This window comes from Peromyscus maniculatus, chromosome 18 (assembly GCF_049852395.1).
Source record: "Peromyscus maniculatus bairdii isolate BWxNUB_F1_BW_parent chromosome 18, HU_Pman_BW_mat_3.1, whole genome shotgun sequence".
NCBI classification, from domain to species: domain Eukaryota; kingdom Metazoa; phylum Chordata; class Mammalia; order Rodentia; family Cricetidae; genus Peromyscus; species Peromyscus maniculatus.
Window position 1 is genome coordinate 1,621,496 of NC_134869.1, and position 11,279 is coordinate 1,632,774.

Sequence of the window (11,279 nt, forward strand, 5' to 3'; positions counted from 1 at the left end):
GACAGGTAGTGAGACATTTTGGTAGAAGGGAAAATTCTTTGATTTATTTTAATCATCAGTAATTAATGTCAAGAATAATTTTGAAATTAAAGTAACAGGAGATGTTGATTTAATTTTTCAAAGGTGTTCCTGAACACCCAGATGTGCACCTCTGTAACTGTGGCAAGGAGTGCAGTTCCTATTCAGAGTTCAAAGCTCATCTGACCAGCCACATCCATAGCCATCTCCCTGGCCAGGGCCACAGCGGCAGCCATGGGCCGAGCCACAGCAAGGAAAGGAAGTGGAAGTGCTCCATGTGCCCCCAGGCTTTTATCTCTCCTTCCAAACTCCACGTCCACTTTATGGGTCATATGGGCATGAAGCCCCACAAGTGTGATTTTTGTAGCAAGGCTTTTAGTGATCCAAGCAACCTGCGGACACACCTCAAAATACATACAGGTAAGCTGTATTGAACCATCGGCATGGGGGTTTTATAGCAGTTGGAAATTGCAGCCGTAAAGACTTGGCTGAAGAAATTATCGGAGGTAGCGTTGTAATAGGTCACAGAAAGTGTCCAGATGGCTGTGCGGGGGATGCCATTGGGTGGTAAGCCTCGTGAGATGGGAAACCTCAGGCTGCTCAGGGTGTTACTTCCCGTTACAAAGGTATTTTACTTTAAGAAATCCTACTGTGTAGCTTGAAGGAGCCTGGAAGAATAATTAATAATCAGACATTGATCCTAGTGTTTCCATTTCAGCAGAGGGGAGTCCATCAGCGCCTCTGAGATTCCCTCTGCAGCTCTTCCTGACGTTAGTCAGGAGTGCTCAGTAAACACTGCCCAGTTTCCATATTTGAGCTTCCATTTTCCAAACTCCGTGGAGGCCAGGCGGTGGTGGCGCACGCCTTTAATCCCAGCACTTGGGAGGCAGAGCCAGGCGGATCTCTGTGAGTTCGAGGCTAGCCTGGTCTACAAAGCCAGTTCCAGGAAAGGCACAAAGCTACACAGAGAAACCCTGTCTCGAAAAACTAAAAAAAAAAAAAAAAAAAAAAAAAAAAAACCCAAACTCCATGGAAACCAGTCTCTTCAGCTCTTAAAAAAATGATTTTTGTATTGTATGCATATGGATATTTTGTCTGCATGCATGTATGTGTACCACTTTTATGCAGGTGCTGTGGAGGCCACAAGAGGGCATCCATCCCTGGAACTTAATTTCCAGATGATTGTGAGCTGCCATAGGTTGTGAGGAACTGAACCCAGGTCCTCTGTAAGGGTAGCCAGTGAGCCTCTGCTTTTAATCATTGGCCCATCTCTCTAGCCCCTCAGCTCTTTCCCCCCATACATACTACAAAGTAACCAGTAAGGTTTTCATTTTCTTGGTTGACCTGTTTGTTCTACAGATCACCAAGAGGAAGTTTCCTCCTCGGTCCATTTATTACTGGGTAGTTGGAGCAGAGACCATGTGTCCTCCAGAAGCTAAGACATCAACTATACTTTTCTTTTTTACTTCTCCCCTCCTTCCCTTTTTCTTTCCTAGATTTGCCAACCTAGAGTTTTTCTTAAGATATACTTGGAAGGATTTGTTCAATGGAAATGTTGGCCTGTAGACCTATAGACATTTGCTATAGTTTGTGAGTGGTTAGCTCTTTTTTTTTTTTTTTTTTTTTTGAAGTGAGTCTCATTAGCTCAGGCTAGCCTCACACTTGCTGAGGATGACCTTGAATTAATTTATTTCTTCCTTTGTTTTTTGTTTATTTGAGACAGGGTTTCTCTGTGTAGCAAACAGTCCTGGAAGCCCTGGAACTTCCTATGTAGACTGGGCTGGCCTTGAACTCAGAGGATCTGCCTGCCTCTGCCTCCCGAGTGCTGGAATACAAGGCATGCACCACCGCTGCCTTGAATTTCTGACCCTCCTGTATCCATTTACTAATTGGGCTCTGAGACACGCACCGCCGTACCTGGCTAATGGGGTGCTAGAAATTGAATTCAGTGCTTTAGGTATGCTAGGCAGGCACTCTGTCAACTGTTATATTGCTAACCCCAAGTTCTTTAAATTAGCTAGGCATTGCTATTATAATTTTTTTCTTCTTCAAAGTTTGTATCATGTGCCGTATGTACTTTAGATAAGAAGTCTCAGGAGGTCATACTTAGTGGCTCTGCTAGCTTTAGTGTAGGTTGTAAATGAATGGCCTAGACTGTTTTAGGTATGTAGCATAGGGAATGAAGTGCCGGGCATGAGTTAGTTCTGCTTGAATCTTGCATGGGCTGCTTCTCCAAACATGCCTGCTTGTCCGAGCATCTGTAGTTATTTTATTCTCAGTGTGATGTCTTGGGTTAAATTGCAGGTCAGAAGAATTACAGGTGTACTTTGTGTGACAAGTCTTTCACCCAGAAGGCTCACTTGGAGTCACACATGGTCATCCACACGGGTGAGAAGAATCTCAAGTGTGATTACTGTGACAAGCTGTTCATGAGGAGGCAGGACCTCAAGCAGCATGTGCTCATCCACACACAGTAAGTATCCTGCAGTGAGGATGCTGTCTGTAGGTGGTGAGCCATTGTGTGTGCCTCCCTGCACCTGAGGAGCCCAGTGAGCATCTGCTTCTTGCCCTTGTAGATATAGGCTGTTGCCTCCTGTGTTCCAGAGAGCCAAGCAGTGCTTGGGCTTTATTGTGGAAGAGTTGACTTGCCTGTTCCTGATCTTATTTTTATACATTCTTTGTGTTTAGTTTTTAATCCATGTTTTTAAAATGATTCACTTACCAACAAGTTTTTTAAAATGACATCTTTGATGCTTAGCATTGTGCTAGGGAATAGAGATACAGAGAAGAAGACATTGTCTTCAAAGAGCTCCAAGTTTGGAGAATGAAACAAGTCCGTCAGGAGTTAGCATGCGGAGTTGTGTGGGTATGGAAGACCATACAGAAGCAGCACTCAGCCTGATACAGCAGTCTGCTCCTGTAGTCTCATCCACTCGGGAGACTGAGGCAGGCGACTGTGAGTGAGGTAGAGAAAAGGGGTGCTGAGAGGTGGCTCTGTGGTTATGAGCACTGACTGCTCTTGCAGAAAACTTGCATTTTATTCCACGGTCCCACATGAAGGCTCACAACCATCCATAACTCCAATTCCGGGGGACCTAGCATGCTCTTCTGGCCTCTGTGGGCACCAGGCAGGCAAGTGTGGTGCAGAGATATACTTGCAGGCAAAGCATTTGTACACATTTAATAAAAATGAGTCATAAAAACAAAATAAGGAGTTGGCAGTATAGCTGAGTAGTGGAGCCGTTGTTTAGTTTGAGGTCAGGGGTCCAGTTCCCACTACTGAAGGGTCATATAGCCAACCTTAAGATCAGTTAGAATTAAGAAACTAGAGTAGGGTAAGGAACGAGAAGTGATATTCTGGGTGGTGACGGGTGTGAAATAGAATAGGCAGGAACACAGAAACCGAGAAGAATATAGAAACCTCCCCCCCCCTTTGGTGTTTGTTTGTTTTAATTTTTAAGACAGGGTTTCTCTGTGTAACAGCCCTGGCTGTACTAGAACTCACTCTGTAGACCAGGCTGTCTTGGAACTCAGAGATCCTCCTGCCTCTGCCTCTGGAGTGCTAGGGTTAAAGGTGTGCACCACCACCCTGTAAATGTGTTTCTTTATGTTAGCAAGTAGAGTACTTGGGAGGGGAGAGTGGTGAGGGGATGAACAGTCTTTTTTGAGATGTCCCTGGCTGGCCTTGAATTCAGCCTTGTGGTTGGCTCAGCCATGCAGTTAGAGATAGCTAATGAGGCAATGTGAGTGCTGTGACCCTAGGCATGCAGGGTGTGCACTGCTGGGGGTCCAGGACAGGCTCTAGGTGCTCGGCAGACATCTCCTCACTGAGCTACTTCCCCGTTGAAGGTCACCAAGGAGATTAAATTTCATTCTCAGAATGACGGTGAGCTGTGACAGATCTGGCTCCCTAGCCAGTGCCTGCTGTGCTATGGGTGTGTGTGTTGAAATTGTGGTTAATAGAGAAACAATTTAGCATTTTTATTTTTTTTTTTGGTTTTTCGAGACAGGGTTTCTCTGTGTAGCTTTGCGCCTTTCCTGGAACTCACTTGGTAGCCCAGGCTGGCCTCGAACTCACAGAGATCCGCCTGCCTCTGCCTCCCGAGTGCTGGGATTAAAGGCGTGCGCCACCACCGCCCGGCCAATTTAGCATTTTTTAAGAGATCATTCACCAATATTAGTGTATATATGTACTTGTGCAAGCACTGAGGGACTTTAAGGAAAGAGTGTCATGTTTGGTGACATATCTCCTCTGTGAAAACTGTACTGTGTCAGATGGACAGAGAGTAATTGAAGGCATGGGGTTTAGAGGGATGCCAGGCAGGAGATTGCCTAGGAACGTTATACTGAATCTGGGCATAAGAAATGGTCTCTCCTGCATTAGTCATAGTGGTAGTAGGCAGATGTAATAAATTTTGTTGTCCTCAGCTTTGAGCAAGTGTTAGAAGAGGGAGAATTCACTGTAAATTTTATATTCTAAAGAATCTCTTTGGTTTTAGCTCTTTTGTCTGCTTTCTAATCACAGTATAACCAGAAACACTCGACAGCTGAGACTCAGGATCTACCCTGTAGTTCTCAAAGGACTTTTTAATTTAATTTTGTCTGTCTGTCTGCCTGTTTATCTATCTACCAACCAATCATCCATCCATCCATCTGTCCGTCCGTCCATCCATCTATCTGAGACAGTCTTGCTTAGCCTAGGTTGATCTCAGCCTCCTGATAACCTGGGGTCACAGGGAGACACTATATCTGCTATACTGCTACAAAGAATCTTTTAAAAACTTACTTACGTGTATTTGCTTGTGTGTGTGATACATGCATGCCTTGGCATTCATGGAGAGGTCCGAGGACAACTTGTGGATTCTCCCCTTCCTTCATGTGGGTCTTGGGGATTTAACTCAAGTTGTCAGGCTGAGCCATCTTGCTGGCTCTGTAAAGGATCGTTCACAACAAAGTCTTCATTAGTTTCATTACTGATGTGAAATTTTGGAAGATTGGACCTTGATTATCAAATAGAAGTTGTATGGTGTGAGAGCTTAGAAGATCTCTGGGGTCATGGAAGCTCTCTAATCAGTGCAGATGCTCACAACAACATTGTAAACAGCATCCTTTTAGTGGGAGAACGTAGCCATGATCAAGCTGGAAGGTGGGCACTTTGCAGAATGAGCTAGCCATGGGATATACTCATTTTTAGAATGTCTCTGGCAGAGAGGGTTGTTCTTTCTTTCTGAATACCACACAATCAATGTACCCTTGTGTCAGTTTTGTTCCAGTTGAGCTTCTGTTCGCCTCTGTCTTCATTCTAACATCTGTCCTCGCAAAGGTTTAAACATAGGCTTGTACTTCTTGTTTTCTGGGCGGGAGTGTGTGTGTGTGTGCTATGAATCAAAACTGTGGTCCTCCACATGCTAGGCAAGTACTCTACCACTGAGCTACATCCTCAGCCCTAACAGTTCTATAAAGTAACAGCTTTTTACATAATTTGTGGTCACTGTTGTGTTTTCCTGTAGCTCTCTTTTTATCAGGGCACATGTCTGTGCAGCTAGTCCTGTTGGTTAGTTTCAAGTTTAGTCCCTCATAGGTGACAGTTTTTTTGTTTTCTTTTTTCGAGACAGGGTTTCTCTGTGTAGCTTTGCGCCTTTCCTGGAACTCACTCTGTAGTCCAGGCTGGCCTCGAACTCACAGAGATCCACCTGGCTTTGCCTCCCGAGTGCTGGGATTAAAGGTGTGCACTACCACTGCCCGGCTGACACAGTATTTTTGGTATCACCTGTTTTGTGTAGAGTGCTTGATTAGTGTGCAGGAAACAGCAGATCTGTCGTCTTCTTTGACCTTGAAGATGGTGCATCTTTTGGTTCAAGTGTATATTTCTCTGTGTACATCCCCTCAGTATATATAAGAAAACATACAAATAGAGAAATGTTCATTGAGTCGTGCTAGTGAGAATATAAAACTGAAAGCCACTAGAATATCCACTGAGAAGAGAAAAGCCAGTTGCAGACTGTAAGGACTTCATAGTAATGGAAAGGAACAAACAACAGGTACACGTGCGACTTGAGTGAATCTCAGTGAAAGAGATTGCACCTGTGCTGGATGGTCCTGCTTGCATAGTGCTCCAGGCAGGGGAAAGTGGCCGTTCTAAAAGCCCCTACAAAGGCCTGGATAGGGAGTGTGTGTGGCTTGTCTGTCATTTACACCCCCAAAGCAGATGTTCTTGTGTTCCTCTTAGAGAACGCCAGATCAAGTGTCCGAAGTGTGATAAACTGTTCTTGAGAACAAACCACTTGAAGAAGCATCTTAATTCTCATGAAGGAAAACGAGATTATGTCTGTGAGAAATGTACAAAGGCTTATCTGACCAAGTACCATCTCACTCGCCACCTGAAGACCTGCAAAGGGCCCACCTCCAGTTCCTCAGCACAGGAGGAGGATGAGGAGGACGACTCTGAAGAAGATGACCTCCCAGACTCCATGAGGACAGATGACTGTAGGATGAGCAGTGCTGTTTACTCAGCAGACGAGTCTCTCTCCACACATAAATAGAGGAAAACTGCTCTGGATGGACCATGCTTTGGGAAAACACAAACCAACTCTCTGCACAGTGGAACTAGCTAGAGCACGGACAGAAGAGGATCCAGATGGAGTCTAAGATGGCCTGGGAGACAAGGCGTGTGTCTGCCCTCTTTTAAGTAACGGGTGGCAAGGAAAGGCCCAGCTGTTGCTGTCTGTTCTTTATTACATAGTTATCTGGGAGATAACTCAGGTTATGCCTGAGTCAGTGTGGCCTTTTGTTCTTACAAATCAGATTTATCTCACATTGTTGTTGTTTTCCTCCATCCAACGTGACTGACCCCAGCCATCTCCACTGTTGACTAATGCACTGTTGTAAGGTATGCATTTCACAGAGAGAACTGCAGCACAGCAGTGCAAGTGTTCAGGTGACTGCAATCCATTATATTAAAGGAAAGAAAGAAAGAAACGCCTGCCTAACTTCTGGCCACTGGAGAGTTTAGATCCTGTTTCCCCGTCTCAGCAGGTTGAGAGGGCAGGTAAAGAAGCATTCATGGGTCAGAGGACAGTGACTGGTAGAGGAAAAGGCCCACAAAACCACCTTTGAGGGAACCCAAGGTTAGCCACCCGGTTATGTGTACATGCACATCTTTGCGGTCTAGCCTTCCGTCATTCAGTGAGGACCTGGAATTAACAGTGTCCAAATAATGCCTGCTGGGTCGTCTCCTGTTAGCAAGTGCGAATGGACTCACTTGACAAGACTGGTTCTTCAGCCTACAGCAGGAAGGAGGGGAATGATCTTTTATGTAGGTTTACTTTATGAAAACCATTAAGATGTTGCTAGCTGAAAGCAACAAGTAGTTCCAAATGCATTGGTGGGTTTCACAGTTAGGCCTTCCCAGTTGTCTTCCTTGTTAAAGGTCCTCACCAGCTAAGCGTAGAGGATACCAAAGGATCTGGAAGGTAGAGAAGGCTGTCAGTCACCTGTTTTCAGGTCCCTGTAAGCAGGCATAGCCAGCTTTTGGAAGAAGCAGAAACATCCTGAAGTTGACAGATTGGTGGAACATGCCTTCCTGCTCAAGGGTCCAACCCTGGCTTGAGTAGAGGAAGGACTCTGCTGGGAAGGTTTTGCTGCTAATGTATTTATGGGATGAATGTATTTCATTCAAATCTGTATTCCTTTAGGAAGAATTAAAATAAAAAATTTTTAATAAAAATGTGGAATTTCTCATAATCTTTTGTGGAGGAAGGACTCGAAGGTTAAGAGAGAAGACAGCTTTTGCTCTGTGGTCATACCCTAATTGTTCTGTGTAATGGTGCTTAGACAGACTACACTCTGGAATTTGTAGCCTCTCCTTCTGCTGGCTTCCCACGGCAGGGAGGGCCTTCATTGCCTCCTTGGAAACTAATAGGTTTACCATTGAAGTCAGGTGCTGTGGGTAGCTAGGGGTGACTGCTAACACCAAGGCACAAAGCCTCACTCATCACTATTAATGCTCAAAGTAATTTCTCCCTTTTTTTCAGGAGCATACACTTGACTAGATTCCTTTATTGTCCTGCAGAGATGCTCCTCAAACTAGTGAAGCTACATACCCAAAACCCAAAGCACGAGGAAGGGCAGAGTCCTTGGAGGATGTAGCAGTGTTCAGTGTTGCTTCTGCCTTTAACCTCATGGTGTAAGTGGCACTGCCCTGTGACAGGATTTACACTTGTCTGCCTAGCTGCAGGAGGTCTTGTCTATTGCTGCTGGGTCATAGGCCACACCACAGGCCGGAGATGGTAAATGTGGGCTCTGTATCCAGCTGAAAGTTCTCTGGGATTTACTGTGGGATGATGATAGTTTGTAACCTTAGCCAAATTACACAACCTAGTGAGTGCTTAATTGATAGTACTGTGTTTTATACACGCCTACATTTTTTTTTTCATGTTCGTACAGATCCTGAGTTAAATTGGATACACAATAACCCAGGAAGTCCTAAACTTTGGAAATTAGACAGGAATAATTCTTGGCTGAAGCCTAGAAACATCCATAATGCCTTGATTATGGTTGGTGGTTCCTTAAAAAGTGAGTTGCTCATACTTTTCTATGTTTCTAAGGTTCAGAGTAACATTAGAGACAGCATGATGTCATAGTCTAGATCTTATTTTTAGACTGGTGACCTGTGTACAAAATGTGCAGTAAGTGTTCTTTTACTGGTTCTTTTTATTTACTGAGAAATATAGGTAGGCCAGCTGCTTTTAGTCCATCCATTACGTGATCTTACATTATCCCATCAACCTGCCCCCTGAAGGAAGACCTCTCTGTACACATACAGCCAGTGTCTATATGGATATAACTGTCTTCCTTATTTGTGTTAAACTCTTAACCTCCAGTATTTCAGAATGTAATATTTGGACATTTAGTTGAAGTTAAAATGAGTTTCTCCAGTTGGGCCTCAATGCAGTGACTGGTGTCCTTTTAAGAATAGCTAAGTTTTAGCAAGGACTTATTCAGGAGGAGCATTGTGGATGCCTATAAGGCAAGAAGAGAGTTCCTTCACTTAGCCAATGTTCTGCCAACCGTCTTAACCATATATCCAAGGAGTGTGGAAGAGTAGCTTCCAGAATAGCTATCAGTTATGAGCAATGTGAAAGGCTTCTTCTAATGTGGTGGCTTCTATTACCAGCAGTGAAGTTATTACCTAAGTGGGTGGATGGCACCTCTATGGTAGATTTGTTGTTCCTTAGTTTTTCTTTCATATGTATGTGTACTTGAAGGGTCTTAGGCCATAGACCTCAGACAAGGACAGGCGTCCCCCTCCCCCCACCTCCATGTAAGGCATCGTGGTGGCACAAGCTAGTAATTTTAGCATTTAGGAGGCTAAGACAGGAGGATTTCTACAAGCTCAAGGCAGCCTGGACTACAAGACCCTGTTTTAAATCAAAATATAAAACACAAAACAAAACACCCAAAACACAGAACAAAGAAGAAACCATGTAAAGAGCCAGCAGTTTGGCACTGTAGGAAGAATGAGAACAAATTAATTAGCAAACGGTTATGGCCTGTTCATATACAATATCTTCCAGGACCTCCAAGATCTGGCTTCACATTCAGATTGCTAAGGACTATGAAGCCCCAGGAGTCCAGCTAGCCTATTAAGCTCCCCAGGTGATTCTGAATCAGGTTACAGTTATGTAGGAGCCCTGCATATTATGATCATGTTGCTTATAGATTAAGAAAAGGTCTGTTTAGCATGTAACTAGGCAACTGATTGCTCTGCAGTAGCACAGGGTATATTTACACAAACCCAGATGGCATAGACTATCATTCATGTGGCCTCAGTGTAGTAAAAAATAAAACACTTGAGGTGGGAGGCTGTGGTGTAGCTTGGCTGGATGGTTTACAGTAGTAAGTTACCAAGTCTTACACACTATTATCGTACATGCTACACTTTTACATCAGGGGCAGTGGGTTTATACCAGCATCCTACTAAACTGAGCAATGCTTTTGCTAGAATGTTAGGATATCTACACTGTAACTTGCCCATCAGAGATTTCCCAACCCCTTTACAGTCAATGGGCCGATCATTGACTGCATACTATTTTGCTGCATGCTACTGCAGGCATGTGGTATCAAGTCCAGGGGCAGGAGTGAAAAGGTCCTATCCGAGAAGAGATAAGGAGTAAAGTGCATGGTAAGCCTGGCTCAGTAAAGACAACTGGACTTTGACAATGAACAGACCGGGTCTGAAAATCAAGTCGTGTGAAAAACAGGACAGCATCTTGAAGTAGGAACTCAAATTTCAAGCTCAAAGCCAAAGCAAGTACTAAGAAGGGAAAATATGTTACGCTCTACTACACGTTAATTTTATCTTCACAGTAACAGCTTGTAGGCACTTACCAAAGCCTGACAGGAGTGAGGGTGGTTTTTAAGAGGCAGCATTGGACTCGGTCAGACCTAGTTCTGCATCCTTGTGCTTTCCCCAACGTCTGCCACACAGCAGTCGTGTGGGCAACACGTCTGACTTGGTTCTATTCTCATTCTTATAATGATCACACAAATTCTCATGAGACTGAGCAATGTCTGGCATTCTGAAAATACCGAATGAAGCACAAATGAGGTGAATCTTAATGACAAATAGAATGTTTACTGTATTGCTCCAAAATAAGAGGATGTCCTAGTCATTTTAAGTATTAACATCATAAAACTTAGAAATCAGTTTAGCAATTGGTGAAGTTTGAAAGGAGAATGGACATACACTGAAAGAATAAGTGGAAAGTTGTCCTATGAGGTTGATAAATGGAACAATGTACAATTCTTAAATTTATACCTTTAAGTCCAAGGTGCTTTATGAGCATAAGTTCAAGTTCATTTGAAAAGAGGCTAGAGGTTATGAAGTAACTAGAGGGAGAATTTACTGGAACTAGAACTTATTTAGTAGTACTCTGACAGTTTGTTGTCCATTTAGTAAAATATCTTGATCATAGAAAATTCATATGAACTGACTCCCACAAAATAGTTTTTAAATATTGAGACAAAAAAAACATTCCTGAAAAAATATAAGTTCATAACCAAAAGCATTTTAACAGTGTTGTCAAAAGTATGATTAATATGCAGAAGGTCAAAGTACCTTTAGCGATCACATTTTAAAAACAAAATGTGCTAGGAAAAACTGCTCAGTCAGTAAAACACTTGCTTTACAAGCACAGGGGCCTGAATTCAGTTCTAGAACGTACCATGCATATTGGTAATCCAGCCTGGGAAGATGGAGA

The 11,279-nt window shown here is 43.6% G+C and overlaps 1 protein-coding gene across 4 annotated transcripts in view; it reads left to right on the forward strand.

Moving 5' to 3' along the window:
* Prdm4 (PR/SET domain 4) overlaps positions 1 to 11,279 on the forward strand; it is a 28,324-nt gene that overhangs the window by 16,723 nt on the left and 322 nt on the right. For 2 of the 4 annotated variants that reach the window (XM_076554448.1, XM_076554447.1), the window contains exons 10-12: positions 124 to 438; positions 2,323 to 2,491; positions 6,248 to 7,761. In XM_076554448.1, the coding sequence (XP_076410563.1) occupies positions 124 to 438; positions 2,323 to 2,491; positions 6,248 to 6,560 (797 nt within the window). In that variant the 3' untranslated portion in view covers positions 6,561 to 7,761. Of the gene's footprint in view, positions 1 to 123; positions 439 to 2,322; positions 2,492 to 6,247; positions 7,762 to 11,279 lie in introns of those variants that run through there. The other 2 variants (XM_076554449.1, XM_076554450.1) reach the window with 2 other exon arrangements.